This window comes from Lichenostomus cassidix, chromosome 3, assembly GCF_008360975.1.
Source record: "Lichenostomus cassidix isolate B80296 chromosome 3, HeHo_3.0, whole genome shotgun sequence".
Lineage (NCBI taxonomy): Eukaryota > Metazoa > Chordata > Aves > Passeriformes > Meliphagidae > Lichenostomus > Lichenostomus cassidix.
The window spans coordinates 11,138,221-11,158,508 of NC_139483.1; the positions used below are offsets into that span (position 1 = coordinate 11,138,221).

The 20,288-nt window shown below is 55.6% G+C and overlaps 1 protein-coding gene across 2 annotated transcripts; it reads right to left on the reverse strand.

Annotated features, from left to right (window-relative positions):
* Positions 1 to 2,904: 2,904 nt before the first annotated feature.
* Positions 2,905 to 17,187, reverse strand: SRF (serum response factor). Of its 2 annotated transcripts, XM_085054488.1 has the most exons (8): positions 16,635 to 17,187; positions 15,041 to 15,307; positions 9,693 to 9,951; positions 9,182 to 9,361; positions 7,456 to 7,575; positions 6,578 to 6,769; positions 5,974 to 6,050; positions 2,905 to 5,709 (listed from the first exon to the last, which is right to left on the reverse strand). In XM_085054488.1, the coding sequence occupies exons 1-8, from the start codon at positions 17,076 to 17,078 to the stop codon at positions 5,614 to 5,616; spliced, it is 1,635 nt and encodes a 544-aa protein (XP_084910614.1). In that variant the 5' UTR covers positions 17,079 to 17,187; the 3' UTR covers positions 2,905 to 5,613. The 2 variants fall into 2 exon arrangements, with proteins under 2 accessions (XP_084910614.1, XP_084910615.1); XM_085054489.1 differs by lacking the exon at positions 9,182 to 9,361 and having other exon boundaries at positions 16,635 to 17,186.
* Between the last annotated feature and the right edge of the window lie 3,101 nt (positions 17,188 to 20,288).

The following is a 20,288-nucleotide window of genomic DNA, read 5'->3' on the forward strand; positions in this document are numbered from 1 at the left end:
TCCCATTGCCCAGCCCCACGGAGCAGAGCCTGCTCCATCCTCTGAGCCTCCCTGCAGACACTGACAGACACTGATGAGGGCTCCTCTCAGTGTCTCTTCTCCAGGCTGGACAGCCCCAGCTCCCTCAGCCTCTCCTCAGCAGGGAGGTGCTCCAGTCCTTCATTATCTTTGTCACCCTCTGCTGGACCTGCTCCAGGAGTTCCTTGTCTCTCTTGTTCTGAGGAGCCCAGAACTGGACACAGCACTCAGCTGTGCCTCGCCAGGGCTGAATGGAGGGGCAGGATCACCTCCCTGCCCTGCTGGCAATGCTCTTCCTAATTCAGCCCAGGATCCCATTGGGAATGTGCTGCAAAAGACCTGCTGGCTGCCCCACACGGGTCCCTCGGGACAGCTCGTGGCTCCCACAGGGGTTTCAGGCCTGAACTGGCACTGGAACACAGGGTCTGTCTGTCCCCATGGGTCGCAAAGCTGCCATTCCCTCACGCTGGCTGCACACTGGGAACGGTGGCGAGAGGTGGAAAAACCAGGAAAGATTGGAATATCTTCTGATTCTCCTGGCTAGTATTAGAAACCAGATCAAATTGAGATTGTGAGCTGCAGACTGCATCGGCTGGAGTGTGCTGCTTTTTGGTAATGCTGCACTGTGTGTTGGTACCATTTCTCTGTGATTAATTGTCAAGGGCTTTGTCAAGCAGGATGGGTGGCAGGAAGGCTGAAAGCATGTCATGTCAGCACTAATATCATTACTGCAGATGCACCATTAATCAAGAAATACAGTGCAGCAATGTCAGGCCTGTGGCCCTGGGGTGGCTCCAGCCCTGCACCCACCCTCCATCCACCCTGGTGGCTTCAGTGACAGCTGCACTGGCTCCAGGCAGGTTTGGGGCTCTGAGACTGCCCTGTTCTCAGCGTTGCTGGGGAGCCAACTGCAGCCAGCTGCACACAAGTTTGGCCTACTTCCAGTTCCTTTCCAGCTTTGGTGTCACACCAATCTGAAATGCCCATACCATAAAATCTAAATTCCTATCCTTTGCCCATACTTCCCTTCCTTGAGGTGCAGGTTTGTATCAGTATGATAACAGTTGTTTTAAATTATAAACAAACATGAAAATCATCAGCTAACTGGATGAGACTCTGCTTTCTTACTTGATCCTGGAGCAACTTCATGTATGTGCCCAACCTAATTTCTACCCTCAGTACTAATGCAATGGATTAGACAATTTCCGTGTTTTACAATAGCAATCAGCAATTAATCCAAACAATATAATTGCAATTAACTATAGGCTGGATAAAACAGTGTTGTGCTGCATCAGTTTGTGGAGACCATCCTCTAAACCTCCAGTGGCACCAATGGTGGATTGTAAATGTTTGTATTTCCAAGCCACACTCTTGATTTCTGCATTAGTACATGTAATCTCTGTTGATGCTATTGATGCTCTCTTTCCAGAATCCCATGGATGCTCTAGAAATCTGTGTGTTCTCAGTTAATAAGTCATTTTCCTTCCCCATTCAGTACCACGACATCTTGTTTGTGACATGGAAAGGTTTTCTGTGGTATTCACATGGCCTGCTCTGATGTCTTTGCTCTGATGGTCTTAACACTGTGTTTAGGTCATTTATCCCAAAAGTAAAGATGGTATCTGTGTTGCCTTGCTCCATGGTACATAAGTGACACACTGTGCACAAGTGGCATGGGATTGCTTGTGCTGAAAGGAGGTTCATGGTGCTGAACCACAGGTTACACCTGTGCAGGCGTGGGGCTGGTAGTGGTGTAATTTGCAAAATTGAAGCACCTCACCTCCTAATGGGGAAACAGCCATTTCAGCTGTGTTTTGCTCCTAAGCACTTTCTGTACAGTCTTGTTCCTTCCTGAGGTGTTTTCTCCAAACTGCACACTCCAAACTGATGAGTGCTAAGCTTTCCTCACACTATACTGGCACCTGCTCCAGGAGCTGACACTATGGAGTGACCAGCAGTAGCATTTTTAGCTGGCCTACTCTTGCCCCAGCAGCCCTGCTGATTGTAATCAGCCCCTCTCCTTTTGGTTTTATTCACACTTTTAGACATTTTACTGAGCACCCATGTGCCCTTGGCCTGGCATCTAGGCCTCTGCCTGACTTTAAGTAATGTCTCTCCAGTTTGGATTTTGAATATTGCTTTATCTTCTTGGAGCAGTTTTCTGCAGGGAATTTAACAGTCTCCCTGCTCTTCCCTGTTAACACCCATGAATTAGAATAACTCTTTTTCAAAATTCCCCATTCCTGGTTTTCACTTCTCTTGACTGACACCATGCCCTGCTCACCAGGGACATCATTCCAGAGCTTTTGGGAAGGACAGCCCTGCTGTCAGGCACTGGACCCCTCTGGCCCATGCATTAAGTCTGGGACTCCAAAGCAGAAGTCCAGGTGGTCAGGAATCACCCATGCAGGAGGCAGTGGGGATGGAGACTTTTGCAAAGAGCCCCTTGTGGAAGTGCAGATGTTGGCTGTGAAGGTTGCAGCCATTGAGATCTTCAGATATCAGTTAATGTGGAACAATTAAGAGAAGTTAACCTAAATAGCCCCTAGCAGGAGCAGGAAACTGATGCTGAGGCAAAACAATGTTTACTTTGTGATGGGTGATTAACAGGGGTGATTGGGAATGATTAAGGCCATCATCTCTGACATTAAGACCAAGTTCTTGTAACGGCTAAAATTATGCTTTGTAACAGTATAAAACCGTGATGTTTCTGTTCAATAAACGGAACTTTGCATGAACCAGGCTGAGTCCCCAGTACAACGCCGACAGCCCTTCGCTCCCCATCTTCCTTAGTACCCAAGCAGGTGCAGGAATCTGCCCCTGATCCCCATTTGTTGGCCCTAAGGTGTGCCATCCCCTCCTGCAAAGCATGGTCAAGATCCCAAATCTGTGCACAAAATGATAACATTTATTGAAAGAGTAAATTTTTTTTTAATACAAAAAGAAAGCTCTGTACATAGTACTGTGATTACTTCCACATCCTTCCAGAAACACAACCCTGGAAACTGGAGGGAAAAAAAAAATAATCCCACACACACTTATGCGTACACACACACACACACACGCACACACACACCCCTCAAACCATTAAAATGAACTAAAAATGTCACCACACAATAAATGCCATTTCATCCCTGATACACAAGTGTTCTTACAAGTCTGCACTTAAATAAAATACACCATTAGCGTTTAACCAGCAGTTGCCTTTGGGGAGCCAGGGAGGGGATGCAGTCAGACACCCTGTTGCAGCAGGGGCTCTCCTGCCATTCTGGCCCAACAGCTCTGCTCCATAGTGCCAGCAGAAGCAAAGCAGAGCAAAGCCAGGCCACAGCGATGTGCTGGGGCAAAGGACAATGCAAACTCTAACCCCACGCTTCTCCTGGATGAACTCCTAGGTACCCAGATGGTTTTGGAAGCATCACGGAATTTTCCTACACCTAGCCAATGGGACATGGCTCCTTAGAGCAAGAATTCTAAGGGGAGGCAGCATGCAGTGTCACCCTCACCAGATGGGCCACCCCACTCCCCACAAGCCCTTCCCAGGCTGCTAACAGATCAAAGGCTAAAAGACCCTTCTGGGAATTCTTTGCACAGGGAACTTGGAGGGGAGCTGTCCACATCTGTGCTCTGCAGAAAGGCTGTAGAAGTGGAACTACAGCCCAGATCGTCAGCCAGGAGTTCAGGAGATGCTGCCTGCACAGCAAGCAGGGAGAACAGGGGTTAGCCACTGCTGGTCACTGATCACAGGGAGGAGTGGGGATGCCCATATCCCTTAGGCTGTCACAGGCAGCACTGCTCCACACCAAGAACAGTGACAGAACAGCTGTAGGTCCCTGGACCAGAAGTGAACAGGGTGATCATCAGAAAACCCAGCCCACCTCTGGCTCCTGGGCACACAGAAAACTCCCTGCTTCTGAGGAATGGGTTTCCCACTTCCAGACACGAGCCACTGCTTCACTTGCCTTCTGCCCATTAAGCCCAAATTTATGGGTATGAAGTCCTCATTACAGGTAAAGAGGAAACAAGCATCCCACTCGGTTCAGCTTGATCCCTGGCACATGCTGGTGGATGGAGAGTGCAGCTTAAACGCTAATGCTGAGGGAACATGTCCAAGGTTACAATACAAACTCAAAAGCAAGGCCCCTTTCCTGCCTCCATGCCCGCCCACCCACCCCTCTCCCATCCCCCTGGTACAAACCCCATTAAAACTGTACAGGAGCCAAACTTTTATTCCTTAAAGAATTACATAAATACTGAGTTTAACACTTAGAAAAATAAAGTAATTTTCTTTTTTTTTCTTTTTTTTCTTTTTTTTTTCTCCAAGGCTTCTTTTGTCTTTAACTTAAAAAAAAAAAAAAAGTTACAGTAGCTGCTTCTTTCCCTAAGGATTCAGCAGCTTCTCTCACTTGCTCACTCTCCCTCCAGGGACAGGGCTAGGTAGCAGAGCCATTCACAGCAACTCCCATGCAGGACCAAGCATGCCCCAGCCCTTCTCCCCCAGCCTTGCTGAGCCTGTACAGGCATCACAGCTGCTCCCCCACAGACCAGGATGGCCTGCAGGTCACCCTGGTGCTCAGAGGAAGAGCCTGCCACCTGCCCAGCAGCTCAGTGCCCCGTGGGCTCTTCCCTTTGACATTTGAGTTGTTTCTCCACCTTGCATCAGACACAGAGATCTAGAATGCGCTGGCTGGAGCTGCAGGGGGATGTAGTAGAGAACCAGCCACAATCCCCTGGGTGTATGGAGTCCAGAAGCAGTGCGAGGGCTGAGAGTGTGGGGCTGAGCAGAGCACAGGACCCCCGAGGAGCTCTCCAGGGCATCTCTGTGTTCCTGGGCATCTACCGACCACCTCATCTGTGCAAGGGCAGCCGCTGGGGCAGGGCCAGTCAGGCTGAAAATCTGCCAGGCAGCCCAGCGAGGAGGCACTGAGGGCAGAGGGCTCACTGTAGTGCATACAAGGAGGACAGGGCCACGTGCCACTGGCTGTGCCCTGCCCTCTGGGGAGAGGGCGTGCAGGCCCAGAGATGCACATGCAAGCTGGCCCCTCTCTCCTGTCCGGAGCCCAGGGTGAGTTGCTGCGGCCAGGACCTGTCACCCCCACAAAGGCACATTGCTGAGGCCAGCAGCACAGCCACAACCCACTCTGCTCCAAGCTGCACCTGCACGATGGCTCCGGGTCTAAGCTGAGCCCCATGCAGAGTAAACACTCACGGGCAAGGTGACTCAGAGCACCCAGAAGGAGCCACAGCCTCCAGCTGGGAATGGCCTGCAGCATTTATTTACAGTGCAGAGCAATCCTCCCCTCAAGAGACAAGTTTCTTTGGCTGGCGTGAGACAAGCACAGCTATTGCAGCATCCAAATGCCCCAAGCCCTGCATGGCCCCAGCACGGCTCCACCCCGGGTGGGTCCTGCAGCCCCACGAGCATGCCTGTGTGTGTGGGGGTGGGTGAGTGCGTGTGTGTGTGTGCATGTGTGGATGAAGGAAACGTGAAAAGGCAACAATAAATAACTGGTGCAGTCTGTACGAGAAGGAATTGCTGCCAGCCCTGACACTGGCATGACAAGCCAGAAACAGAAGGCCGGCAGCAGAGGCCTCTCAGTCACTCTTGGCGCTGTGTGAGGTGTCCAAGTTGACCACCTGCAGCTCCGTCAGGCTGCTGCCACTGCTGCTCTGCTGCCCGATGACAGCCATCTAGAGAGAGAAGGGAGGAGGAACCACTGGGGGACAGCACACCATAGGACCATGCGTGCCAGCAGCTGGGGGGCACTGTCCTTCCTGGACACCTGTCCAAGGAGGACAAGACTCCCTCACCCAAGGCTGGGTAGCACAGACAGATTTCCCAGACCTGAGGACTGACTCTACCCAGCCACGTCTGCCCAGACACACAAAGGATGTGCAGGCAGGAGAAGAGCAAGAATAAACCCTGAACACCTGCAAGTACAACTCTGTGCCTACCTGGTGAAGCTGGACAGCTGAGACTGGGATCTGAACAGTGCCTGATGGGGCTGTCAGGAACACCTGGGGGACGCCACCTGCCACAAAAAGAAGCACAAATGATACTGTCCCTTAAACAGTGTTCCCCCATGGATCTTTTCTTGGTGCTCCATGGAGCTTCACATGAACAAAGCTGCCTATTTAAACACATGGAGACATTCCAGAAGAAAGCCACACGCACTAGTTTTCCAGATGCTAGGAGAATCAGGCACAAGTCCTCAATCCAAGTCTTGCCCACATGGCTTCATGCCACTTTGCCCCGTCATGCAAGTACACATCCTCTCCAGAGCCTCCTGTCTCCCTCTGCTGCCTGCCCCACATGCTGCCCAACCCAGAAACCCTCACCCTTTTTACTCAGCAACAGCTCATGCAATCCTTCACATAAGAAATGACAAAACCTAAAAGCACACATCGAGCATCGCCCTCGCCAGGCCTTTGTGCAGCCACTAGGACTGCTGCGAAGAAAACCCTTTGAGATTAACACACACCATAAACACACGCGAGATGAGAAAAACCAGAGTGTCAGTGCATTCTCAGGGAGCACTGACCTGGACAGCTGCCTTACCCTGATCCTGGACCTGGCCGTGGGACACCTGCATCGCTGAGGGCGCCTGTGGGAAAGCGTTGAGCACCGCGAGCCCGCCGTCGGCCAGGCCGGAGGTTGGCGCGTACATCACCGCGTGCGGGCTGGGGTACATCATGTGGCCGCCCACGGTGGTTGGCACAGACGACGTCATGATGGTCGCTGGGAGGGTCACTGCCACCGGGACAGACTACACGTGAGCACACGAGAGGAACCAGCCACGCTCACCTGCCTGCTCAGCAGCCCTACCCCAGCCACCCTGGGTATGCTGTGCTGAAGCATGATGGATACCCAAGGATTCCCATCCTTGTCTCCCAAGCTCTTGGGCAAAACCCCCAGAGATCAAGCAGGAGAGCTCACACCTCTCCTTTCATGAATATGAAGGGAAAGCACAGTAGCGAAACATCCCAAGACTAAATTCTACTTGCATCTCAATCCCCTGATGAAGCCTTAATAGAGCTGCTGAACTAGATTCAGCCTGCATCCAGGCACCCGAACTCAGATTTTGCTGACAAAAAGACTGCATGGACAGTAGAAGTCTCAAGCAGATGTGAGCCAATGCCTTGTGCTAGAGGCAATGCTGCTTCACTAAGAAACCCCCTGACGACTGAGCAAGCTGTTTCCAGCTCCACAGTGCAAATAAGAGCAGATAATGTATCTGGAGAGGCTCGGAAATCCCTTGTATCTACTTAGATACAGTGTAGCGCAGGACATGGCAACAGGGACCAATACACCTGGGAAACTGTCAGAAAGGATCGGATAGAGTTGGTCTGAAGAAGGAAACCGGGCAGGGAGCAGGCAGGAGGCCAGTTGGTTATCAACAGGGGTTAGGAAGGCAGACAGAAGGCGGTTACCAATACCTGTTCCGCTGGAAGAGGTCTGGGTAAGGTCAGTGCTGCTGTCACTAGAGGGAGACGTTTGTTGCGGTGCCTGGTGCACCTGGATTGCCTGGACTGGAACCTGCTGAGCCATGGTACCACCTGGGGAGAGAGAGGAGCCCATCAGCCTGTGGCTCCACAGGGATACAGGGTATCTGGGCCATGTGAGAGCCCCCCCAGTCCTTCTCTGGCTGCACACAGCTCCACAGCACCACTCTGTGCTGCATTAGGGAAGGCTAGACAAAAGCAGTGTGTGGCAGAGACCAGAGACCAAAACCTGCTCTTTCCTGGCACATGGGCCAAGAAGGGGTTAACTGGCCTACAAAGCTCCAGAGAGTGAAGAAAAGGCCACAACAGCTTTTGCCCAACTCCCAGCCATGACTCAGGAACATCTGGGACCCTCCTTGCCATTCCTGGCTCCACCAAGACACAACAGATGTTGGGAGGAGAGGGCACAGCTTTTCCTCCCCAGTGCTTAGCCAGCTCTGCAAGGATCACCTTGCTGCACCGAGTGAAACCACAAGAGCCCAAATGCCCACACCAGCTGGGCTCTGCTGCCTTCATACTCTGGAGCCCAGCTCCATCCTCCACAGGGCACTCAGGGTGCAGCACTCACCTTGATGTCACCCTGCCCATGACCTCAAGGATAGCACAGTGCCCTGCACAGGGATTACAGAACACCTGGTTTCAAGGTGTGCATCCCAGACCTCCAGGGACCACACAGCCTCTGTCTCTGACCACTTCCTGCAATGCACTTCAGATCCAGAAACAGAGCTTGGCACAGAAAGTTTCCCTAAGGCTGAGGTCCTGTCTCCAGAGGGAAGAGCAAGGGATGCCAGAGAGCAAGAATCACTGGCCACCTTGCTCATACTGGGCATTTCCCCATACATCACATCCTAGAGACACACATTAGTTATTCTCCTGGCTCCTCCAGATCACAAGGGAAATCCAATTCCCTTGAATGGGAGCCTGCTGTCTGCCAAGGCCCCCAGGAGCCTTAAGCATTCCAAGGAAGCGCAGAAGTTATCAGAGTCATCGACTTGGGCACAAATAAGCAGGGCACGAGAAATACTGCATCACTTGGTGCTGGTCCTCAGATGATGGATGCCACTGCAAAGGAGAGCCTAGCCCTATTCTGAAACTCCATCCAGGAACATGTCCAGCCCCAGAACAAAACCTGGAGAGCCTCAACTCAGCACAAGAAGAAATTCCTACAAAGCACAATGCGCAGCAGCACCATTTCTCTGCTCTGGGTCTCCCCTAACCTATCCTCTGTGCCGTGGTTCAGTGGCTGACTGCAGATACAAACACAGAAGCAAGGGCAGCTGCTCAGAGCCAGATACCAGCACTCAATAAACAACCACTGGGCACTCCATCAGTTCTAACAGCACAGTTCAGCCTCAGCACAGCTGGACTGGGGACTTGTCTCCTCTGCATCTGTTAGCCGCAGGCCAAGCCCTGGGGCATGAGACTGAAAATCCGCTGCTTCCCTTGGTCTGCATCCCCAAGGACGCCACTCCTGCCTCTGTCAAGCATTCTCTGCCCTATCTTCCCATCTCTCCCCAGCAGCCACAGCCAGGGTTCCCTGTGCTCTGCCTCCTCTGTGCTCCCACCTCAGTCAGGGGTCAGCTCTGTGGCCAGGCCCAGGACCCTCACAGACACCTCCATCCCCCCATCTCTAGCAAGAGGAGGAGAAGCGAGTGCTGACCTGTCAGCGACACGATCTGCCCTCCAGCTCTGGCAGGGAAGTGGAAGACTGTCTGCTGTGCCTGCTGTAGCTGTCCAGCTGTACCCGTGACCACCTGGCCCTGCTGGCTGGAAAGAGCCAGGGAGTGCGGCTGTAACTGAGTGAGAGGAATGGTAGGGGTCCCCGGAGAAAGGGAAGCACCTGCCGAAAGGAGGGAGAAAGAAAGGCTTTGTCAACCACCAGCTCTTTTCACTCCCTCCAGGCTTCTTGGTGCTGCCCTGGGGTCCCAGCTCAGCTCCCTGCCACCTCCCAGCAGCAGGGCCAGCTAGTAGCTCTCTAAAGAAACAGTCACTACATCTTCAGCCACTGGCCTGGCTGCGTTTGAGCACGGAATCACAGCCAGGCTCACCTTACAGCAGCAGCCACTCTACTTCCCTTCTGCCACTAGGTCTCCTCTCCCCTGGAGAGAACAGCAACACACTCCAGGTGCAGAGATGGATGGATGCAATCCTCAGTCCCTAAAGGCACTGACCTGACATGAGGGTGAAGCCGGTGGGTATCGGCATGAGGCCCCCAGACGTCACTGCACTGGCTCCAGTAGTCTTCAGCACTGTCCCGTTGGCACTGGTGACGGCATTGGGGCTGATGCTGGCAGACACTGGCGCCAGGTAATTGGTGATGGGGAATGACGGGCCACTGCTGACCTGCATGGAGGTCGAGGTGGTAGGGGCTGTCTGGATGGACGTTGTTCCCGGCAGGTTGGTGACAGTGAACGCGGGTTTCAGGGCGTCCTGCGAAAGGAGAGATTGTGACAGCTCAGACCGGCCCGTGAGACATCTGCCCATGAGACCAAACCAGTCTCTGTAGGTTGCATCCCCTTGCCAAACCATAGCCCCCAGAGCCTGCTGCCAGCACGTGGAGCAGAGCCAGGGGAGCAGAGAAGAGCTGCTTGTACAAACATGAGGAGAGCTGGAGAGAGTTCAGCGTAAACTTTGGATACAAGCCCAGGGCCACACGGGTCCCCTGAGAGCCTTCCCTGCAACACACCAGGGGACAAAGCAACCCTTTCCCTCCCCAGGGGTCCCCAAAATGTTGAAGAGGAGAATAGCCTCTTTTTGGCACACAACAGGCAAAAGCAGCCCTTGCGGGGACAAACATAAAGGCATAGAGTCTCCTGTCAGGAACACACACCACTTCCCTTAAGGCAGGAAACACGACCAAGAACAAGCTGAGAATTAGCTCTTAAAGGCAGCTGAACACTGGAAGTGACAGGGGAGAGGTGAATAAAGGCAAACCTGGACACCAGGGAGGGCCAAACCCAGCCCTGACAACAGCTTTGGCAGGCCCTGGGGAATGCCTCCACACATCTCCTGGAGCACAGGCCAGGAAAACCTGACTGTAGGAAGCATCTATTTACCAATGCATTGGCAGGAGATGGGCTTGAGGCAAATGCTTCCAAAGGACCCCACGTGTTCACTATGGCCAGCACAGTCCTGCAAGGAGCATCAAAGCTCCATGCCTGCCTGAGGACAGCACGGCCAGAGGAGCTGAGCACCAGGAAAAGGGCTCTGTGCTGGGCCAACACTGGCCTGAGAGAGTGGCATCCCAGGTCTGGGAACAAGGGAGGAATGTGTATGCCAGGCTACAGTAACACACTAGTTTCCACAGCCACAAAGCACGTGGCTGGATGTGCCTTGGATCTGCATGAACCAACCAAGCCCAGCATGATGCCTGCTGCCTCTGGCAGTCACACTTCACCTAACATGCCTCCATCCCCTAAATCCCCTTTGGAATACCCACAGTGCCTGTGACTCTTCTCCTGCCCTGCTCATCTGGACAAGAGCACACTGAGAACACACTGCTTCACAGGAGCCCAAGTCACAGACCACAAGTGATCTGCTGTCCCCATGCCCTGACACAGCTGCCAGCATGCCTGGGAAGAGTTAAGGCTGCCACACTCCCACCCCTCCCACTGCAGCTGGTGGGCCCAGCTCTCCCACGTGCTAAGCCTTGTTCCCAGCTTGTCAAGCTGCCAGGAGCAAGGAATTCACAGCTCAACGAACAGCTAAAAAAGGGAAGGCAGCCCATTTTGGACAGGGGGATCCAATCCCAGGCACTCAGTCGTGCCCCAGGGCCCAGGGAGGGAGGAGAGCAACACCCCTCTGCCTTGGCACTGAAGTCCCTGAAGTCCAAATTAGAAGAAGCACGTGATAACAGAGCAAAGCCCAGCAGAGGCACTTTCCATTAGCTCAACCAGAAACTCCTGCCATCCCACATGGGACATGGGAGGCTGTGGGTGCCCTCCTCACGTGGGTGACAGGGCAGAGCTCTCCCCAGCCCACTAGGGAGCCAGAGCAGAGTTGGGCAGGACAGGTGCTGCTCCCAGTTGGAAAAGCCAGGGTTGCTCATCCTCAGCTATAACCCTAAAGCAGCATACCCCTGAGATAGAGCCCCCAAGCAGCCAGGGCACTCAGCACCCAGTCATACTCCACACTCCCAGGCCTGGAGGAGGCATCCCAGAAAGTTCACAGCACTCTACTCAGGGGGATTCCCAGGGCTCCCTGGAAGCACAAGGGCAAATCTCAATACAAAGCAAAGGTGCTTGGGAGAGATGCTGCAGCAAGAGACTTGAACTGTGCATATCCCATCTCTGCCCTCCCTATTCTGACACAGGCGAGACTCAGGTTCCTCCCTGTTACTGTGTTTCTCTTTCCCTGCAGCAACAGCTCCCAATACAGAAAGAGACCTGGGAGAGACTTTGGGATTGGACACCCATTGCTATCTCCCCATGACTGTCTGGGATGCCTCAGCAACCTCCTGGGCACCTTGGCTCTTTCCAGCACCCTGGAAAGCCCAGACTACACTCATGAGGCAAGTCATGGGTCACTTCAACAGACATTACCCAAGGGGCCATGGTCAAACTCTGAGGGAGACAGCAGCCCTGAAAGCCCTTCCCTTCCTGATCCAGCTGGGATCCACTCCCCACCACAGCTCAGTGCAAACCTCAGTGTGCAGAGCAGTGTCTGCAGAAGCAGCACACAGCAGAGAGGAGCAGCACAGCAGCACGTGTCTGCCCAGACCCACACCACAGCAGCATGAGTGGGTCACAGAGCACAGACCAGGCCACCTGATGCCCATCCTGGACCACAGTAGGGCCTTGGGGACAGAAACAATCCCACTCCACAGCTTTTGGGGACTGCCTGAGGCAGTGCCGTCCAGCATGGCCTAGAGCCCCAAGACAGAATCATTACACAGGCATTGCAGGACAACAGACCTTGGAGGTATATGGGAAATTCCAATCTGGTCTACAACACCTGGTCTGCATTCCAGATGCTGTAGAAAGTCCCACATTCTCCCATTCCGGAAAGAGATGACCAAATCAGGGCTAATCCCATGCTCTCATCCCAATCCATAGCCCCTGAGCTCCCTCCAAAATACCCTTTCCCACACAAGCACACCCAGGAGACTGCACACAGGCAGTGTCCTTTGGGGCACTCATCATAAGATGAGAGAGGTATCATCATGAGGATACAGCTACCATCTCAGAAGCACAACAAGCCCCAGTCCCAGCTGCAGACCAAGCTCAGCACCATGGCAGGGAGTTTGGGTCTGGCAGAGCAGGAGGATTTCAGAGCTGCTGCTGGTGTAGCACAGAGGAATAACCAGCAGGCTGCTGACTGTAGGTAACAGCCTGGCTGCATTGTCTTCCCACTCTGCTGCAGCAGCTCAAAACAAGCAAGTTTTGTCCATCCAGAGCTCTGGGAAGCAGAGCTCACACAGGAAGGTCAGGGAGTCTCTTGGAGCATCCCATGGGGCTGGGCCTGACGCTCTAGGTACTGAATCTCCTGCCATCTCCTCAGATGAGGCACCTGTAACTCAGCCTTGTGTACTACCCACCCCTCAGCAAGCACCAGCCATCCAGCATGGCCCATCCACAGGCTCCTTTCATCCTCAGAAGACCTCTTGGTCTAGTTGAATTGAGCTGATGTCTCCCAGAGCACCAAACAGCTTCCAGGTCTACAGGAGCCCCTGTCCCCAGCCCCAGGGCTTGCCATGACAGGCCAGCCAGGGGTGGGTTTAGTTAGAATGTCAAGCAGAGGACAGGGCTATAGGGCTCCTCCAGCCTCACATCAAATGCTGGCTGTGGCCACAAAGCACCCCAACACTGAGCATTACCACTGGGATGGAGCTTTCAGGGTTGCATCAGACAGTGAGAAAAGAGAAGTTGTGTTAAGAAGGTCTCTGCAGAGTAACTGCACCCCAAGGGCACAGTTCCCTTGGGGCCAACTAGCAGTACTTCCAGGAAGAATCCAAAGGGATGTGACGTGGACTAGTCTCATGCCAGGGACAGGTAATTTGTCTCATTACAAAATGCCCACAGGACTTGCCTTTTCACCCAGGAGAAGCCCAGGAGGCACAAGTCCTTACAAACACAGGCTGCACAAGGGAGAGATTGCTGGTGTTAGAAGGCTTCTTTGCCTGCTGGAGAGGGCTGGCACAGCAATCAGAGGCACTCAGGGAAGACATGCCAGGCTGGGACAGCCAGGACTGGTGCTGGGATCACATCAGTAGGAACCATTCCCAGGGACTCTCCTGGGCTCCAGCACAGGGACTCCAGCCACACTTTGGCCCACCACAGCTCCTCTGCCTGCAGGGATCTCTGGGGCTGCTGATGTTTCTCAGGTCTCAGCAGCAATAAGCTTTTGCTCAGTGCAGCACTGCACACATGTGGGGAAGTGGACAGTGAGGAACAAAGGCTGCCAGGTACCCAGCAGCACCGTGACCAGAGCTGTTGTGCTGCCACAGTATAAAAGCAGGCAGCTGAATACCCCTGCAGCCCCAGACATGCTGGGCTGCACTCACTGCCTTTGCAATTACAGCACAGAGACCTCAAGGTTCTGTCTGCTTACTGTCTAGTGGCTACTGCATGGCAAAGATGTCGTGGCTTGAGCACAGACTGTTGGAGAGCTCCTATGACAAGGCCACAGCTCACCTGGAAGGACACTTTTGCAGCAAGCCTGATAGCCATGACATAAGCACAGGTACAGCAGGGCTGCTCTAATTTCCAGCACCCAGTGGAACTGCACACAGGCCTGGGAAGCTGTGGCGAAGTCCCAAATGCAGCATGTCATCCCAGCCTAGCACCACAAATCCCTGCCTCCCATCTCCAAGCACCTGTGGATCTGAGCACCAGCCTGCAAAGGAAGCAGTAGGGATATAGGACACAGCTCTAAGGAACAGTGCCAGGGAGCACAGGGAAAAGACAGGGGCCTTCCAGTAGAAAAGCTGACTCTGCCTGACTCTGCACCCACAGGCAGAATTGCCACCCTGGGCAAAAGGCCACAAGTAACACGGGCAGGCAAGGGCCAGCGTCTGCAGGGACGACAGGCAGGGAGCAGAAATGGTCTGTCCAGCCAAATGTTTCCATTCCCCATGTCCTCCCTGCCCCCTTCCAAAACAGCACCAAAGCAAGAGACAGCTGCAGCTTATAAGGAATGTGAGGGGCCCTGCCAGGGACGCTGGCGAGGGAAACCAGGCCTTATAAGGCCATGGAGGCAGAATCAAATTTTTATCAATGAGTGCGAGAGCATGGAGACGCCTGGGGAGAGATAACAGTGCTGAAAGCTGGCCAGGGGGGTGGGCTGGGCCAGTGGGGAGTCATGCTGCAAGGGTCTGGACCAGGATACCTGCCACCCGCTTCCCTCCCTCTTTCAATCACCACTACTATCAGCCAAGGAGCCAGCCAGCCCCGAGACAACACAGCACAAGCTCGCTGCAGTCACAGCAAAAGGGGACTCATCCTCAGCTGTTTAAAGAGGGCTGGGGATGATCACAGTTCCCAGCACAGCCCACACCTCCCTGGGTGCCCAGGACCATTACCTTGGTCTCCCCACTGCTGTCCGACTCAGACACCTGGTAGGTGAGGTCCGTCTCCTCAAAACCAGTGGCACTCATGCGCTGGTCAGTGGTGGGGTCCGAGCGTGGCGGCGAGTCCGGGGAATTGAGGCATGTCTGGATCAACGCCTTCCCCGTCTCACTGGTGATCATGGGCTGCAGCTTCCGTGTGGCAAACGTGTACACATGGCCCGTCTCGCTGGCCACCAGCAGCAGGACTTGAGTGCCAGTCAGCGTGGAGAGCTCGTAGGCCTGCCAGCAGCACAAGGGAAGAACAGGGAGTCACAGGTGACAGGGACAACACACAGTGCAGGACAAGAGCCCCTGCATGTCCCCACACTCCCAGAATGCCCTTCCTTCTCTTCAAACCAGCTTCAGCGCCCTGTCACCCCAGAGGAGCTGTGGCCTCTAAAACTAACCCAAGACGGGCTCTCTGCAGGTTGAACTGTCCCATGCTGTGTTCCCATCTCCTTTAGCACACCCTTAGGGAATGTGCCTGACAAGAAGCCATGGGTAGAGTGGTCCCCTCAGCACAGTAGTCTGAGAACAGGGGGACACAGCGTTATCTCCATTCTGGGAATCCTGCTGGCTTCTCCAGACATGTCTGGATGCCTCCCTCACCTCACCCCTTGGTGATGTTACTTGGCACATGTCTCTGCTACCTCATTCCCCTCACCAACACCCCATCCAGGCTCTGACCCAGATTTCCCTCTCAGGCTCCACAGTTCTGAGCACAGCTACACCCAAGCACCCCTGCAGCAAGGCCATCGTCCCCCAGGTGAATACCTGTGGACTAGGAAGTGCACTCTTCATATGCCATCACTGCACACTCAGTGGTCTCACAAAAGCTTCTACAGACAGGATGGCCTCATTCTATGATCTGTGGTCCCGTACATCCAGGACGTGCCAAGCAGTACCCCACACCCATTCCCACCGTCCCAAGCTCAGGTGGGATGCAGCACTGCCCAGCTGTCCAGAAGATGCTCTCAGCACCACCAGGGATGCAGGTGAGCCAGCAGCATCCAAAATCCCCCAAGTTTCTAATCTCTGCACACCAGGAGCCACGGATTACACTCTGGACCAGCCAAGACGTGGCGTTGGTCCCTTCCGTGGCCGAAGCAGCCAGTCCTACCAAGCCTTTGGTGGGGCAGGGCAGTCCAGCTGTGCCACCAAACACTCGGTGTTTTGGTGGCGACTCACAGCGAGGGGTCCCGAGGGCGCTGGTCAGCTCCGGACGCTGCACCAGGACAGGCCTCCTCGGGCACACCACTCGTCTGGGGACCGCCGAGCACACCGACATCCCGCGGCCCCGGGGGCTCCCGCTCCCGGCTGCCCAGCTCCCTGCCGCAGCTCCGCCGGGGGCTCCCGCGCAGCCCCCCGGAAGGGGCTGGTGCCGGGCCGTCCCTCCGATCCCGCCCGCGGGACCGGGAAGCCGCGGCGGTTTCCGGGCACGGCCCGCCGGCCTGCTCGGCGCTCGGACCGGCGCGGGGCTCCCGCGGACAGGTGGGTGCCGCCCGACACTCCCGCCCGGCCCGGCCCGGGCCGCCCCCCCGCACCGGCCGGAGCCGCCGGGCCGCACCTTCTTCATGATGCCGGTCTTCCTCTTGCTGAAGGTGGTGTAGCGCCGCAGCTTGTTGTCGATGAACTCCATCTTGATCTTCACCCGGCCCCGCGTCTTCTTCCCGGGCTTGGCGCCGCTCACGGCCCCGCCGCCCCCGCCGCCGCTGTAGGCGGCCGCCGCCGCCGCTCCCGCCGCGGGCCCCGCCGCTGCTGCCGCCGCCGCCGCCTCGGCCAGGCCACGCTTCACGCCGCGCCGCTCGCCGCCCAGCTCCTCCTCCTCGGCCGACTCCGAGTCGCCCTCGCTGCCGCTGTACAGCGCCTCCCGCTCCAGGCGGCCCCCGGGCGCCCCCGCCGCCGCCCCGCCGCCGTTCGCCCCACGCGGCACCGGCGACCGCCCCAGCCCCGAGCCGCGGGCCAGCGCGGCGGCGGCGCCGTTCCCGGCCCCGGCCTGGCTCGGCAACATCGCGGCGGCGAGCGCGGGTCGGGTCGGGCCGGGTCAGGCCGGCCCCGCCATGTCCCCGCCGCGCTCCGCGCTCACGGCCCCGCTCCGCCGCCGCCCCCGCCGCGCCGCGCCGCCCCCATATAAAGCGATACAATGTTGCCTTTTATGGCGAAGGCGCTCCTTATATGGGGCGAGACGGCGCCCCGTCGGGAGGCGCCGTCCCATTGGCTGGCGGCCGCCGAGCGCCGGCGCTCATTGGCCGCCGGGTGGCGTTTGATTTGCATACGGTCGGACCGCGCTCGCGTCACGCCCGGGTTGAAACACGCAAGGAGGCTCTTAAAGGGACAGCGCGCCCGACCAGGGGCGCGGGGCGCTCGGCCGGGGGGCTGCGGCGGGGCGGGGAGGGAGCGGGGGCTGGGAACGAGGGCTGGGACACCCCCGCTGCCAGCCCTGTCCTCGGCCCCCCTCCCCTCTGCCAGCTCCAGGCACGCGGGTCCTCGTAGGGGACACACCACGTGGCTCCAAGATTCCCTGCCTCGCCATGCTCGGGACCCAGGCAGGAGGGGCTCCGCACCACCCCGCCTGACTCCCAGCGATGCCACCAGCTGTTGCTCAAGGCAACTCTGCACCCCGGCTGTTGTCACAGCCTGCAAGGGACAACGTGCCGTCCGTTTGTCTGCGGTGGCTGCAGGGGCACCAAGAGGCTCTGGGGACACGTGGGTGCTGGGGGTGTGCAGGGCACAGCACTGAGCACATGTGTCCCAAACACGCATTGCTGAAGCACAGGCTGAGCACTACCCAGGAGAAAAAAGGGCTCCCATTTAACAGGATGGGCCTCAGCTACCTTCAAGCCCACAGGGGGGTGAGGCTGTGTTTCTGGACCATGGCCACCCACGGGTGGGACAGAGCACAGGTACAGCTGGGAAGAGGCTGGTCAGACCCCGGCACAGACCCTGGCTCATGCCCACCCTGGCTCTGCACATCAGAGGGCTCCAAGCACTTGGCTCAGGTCACATCCTCTGCAGGTGTGACCCAGGACCTCCCCAGCAGAGGGACAGCCTGCAGAATCAGGATGACTGTACAAGGCACACTGCACATGGTCAGCAAAGGTGCAGGAGGGACAGCACAGCCCCAGAGCTCAAAGCTGTGAGGACAGAGAATCCTTAGGTGAGAAAAAGGTTCTCCCACACCCTGTCCTACAGACACAAACTGCAACCCAGGCAAGACCCCACCTCTAGCAGCAGCAGTCCTGCCACAGACCCATGTTGTGTCCTGGGCACCCCATGGAGGGTTCTGCAGCTTGCACAAGCCCTTTCCATATCTGCCTCATCACTCACAGGACACGCACGCTCACCGCCAGCCCTCACAGCTGTCCCCCACAGCCCAGGGCCAACCTCCTACAGAGCAAGGGAGTAACTGCAAACCCAAACACCCCCCTCACTGCCACCACCGCCTCCCCCTCCTCCCACCAGCCATGCTCCTCCAGTGAGCACACATGCCATTTATAGCTCCCAGCAGGGCTGCTGGAACTCACATGCCTCCCATCACATGCCCTGGCTACCCTCCCTTCAAGCTGAGCACAAACTACACCTGGCACAGGTGAGGCCGAGGCCTCACCATGTCCTGCCAGGCTGAGAAAGGGTCAGCAAGACCCTCTGCATGGCTGGAGGTACCAGTTAGGCTGGGAACAATGAACACATGGATCTGCTAGCCAGAGCCAGGCCAGTCTGCCCGCCTAGCACGAGTGTGCAATCACTGCAGGTACCAGGATTTGATTTTCCCTTGCTCGTAGGACAGCTATGTACTCCCTTCCTCCTCTTTCCTGGGCCTTCGGATTGTAAGGACACATGAAGGCCTTTTCTCCCCATCTGCAAGAGTGTCTGCTTAGGCAAGAGGTGGGATCTGGCTTGCTCTGGGCTGGCTCATCCCTTCTGTTGCAGTCCTTTCCTTCCCTAGCCTCATCCTGAGGATGCTTTCCAAGATGCTTGTACCGCTTGTGCTCTGAACAGAACCAGAGCTCCAGCCTGCCCCAGCTTCCTGGGATGGCAATCTCTCACCAAGGCAGTCAGATCCACGCTGTAGAGCCAAGTCCTGTCCCCAGGCCACCCTCACCCACAGGACACAAGTTACCAGCAGGACCTCCTTTAACCAAACCAGCAGCCACTGAAAACTGAATGCAGCTTGAAGGAAGTTTTCAGCCTCTCACAGCCCTATTTCAACTTTAGGGCTATTCTCATTTACAACTCCCACATCCTAAAATTCCCATTTCTAGCCCTGTTCTTACACGTGTTTAGGGCACAGCACTTGACAGTATGCCTTAAAAACATCTTACCTGATTACTCCCAAAGTTCCCTCCAGAAAAGTTGCCTGGCAGCTCAGTGTAGCACAGACCCTGCTGCCCCCAGCATTATACCAGCCCTCCATGTCCCGTTTTCAAACCCCTAGGCCATTGCAACAAGCCTTTCTTCATCCTTTTCCAGCTCTTCACCCATACTTCAACAGTGTGCTGAGGCTGTGATGGTTTCCATCCTGTTCCAGATCTTCCTACTATTGATACTCCAGCTGCTTTTTCTGACTGCTGCTGAACACAGTTAGCTGCTCTTTTCTTAGCAGCCAGATCTCTTCTATGAGCAGTTAACAGCTAGAATAGAGGAACTGCTGCACATGTAAAACTAGGTTATGGCCTTTCTTAATGTGGTTTTTGTTGGTCAGCAGACAGGTGCAGGAGTGGGGCTGCTCCCTGAGGGGTGACCCCATTGCCTCATGAACAGGTATGAACCCACTGTACTGGAGCAGGGCAGAGACAGGTGTTGGCATCAGGGTCCATCCACAGAGCAAGCCATGGACGAAATTCAGCATCCACTTGGTCGTGAGATAGAACCAAAATCATGACTGGGTAATAAGGCTACAATATATGCCTAGGAGAGAGGGCTAGAGGCAAGGCCAAAACAGCAACACCTGCAAACAAAACAAACCTGAAAGCACAGGCTTGAGCTTAAATGCAGCTCAAGAAGGTGGGGAAGTCCCAGGTGAGGTGCTCAGGACAATTAAGGCCCATTAGTTTCCACACAAGTGCTTGACATAGCTGCATAACAGCCACAAGGCAGCAGAGGAAATCAGAGCAAAGCAAAAAGCCTTTCCTCAAGCTGCCCAGCAGATCTGTGCACTCATCAACCAGAGGTACTCAAAGGATGCAGAGGTGCAGGGGGAATTTGGATGACTTTATGGCAA

What these genes read in the sequence shown, in the direction of transcription:
- SRF (XM_085054488.1), bottom strand. Translation starts at nt 17,078, where the DNA reads ATGTTGCCGAGCCAGGCCGGGGCCGGGAACGGCGCCGCCGCCGCGCTG. An exon ending in ACAGCAGTGGGGAGACCAAG is followed by an intron (nt 9,952 to 15,040) that starts GTAATGGTCCTG and finishes CTCCTTTCGCAG; the next exon opens with GACGCCCTGAAACCCGCGTT. An exon ending in GACCTCTTCCAGCGGAACAG is followed by an intron (nt 6,770 to 7,455) that starts GTATTGGTAACC and finishes TCCCGGTGGCAG; the next exon opens with TGACCCTCCCAGCGACCATC.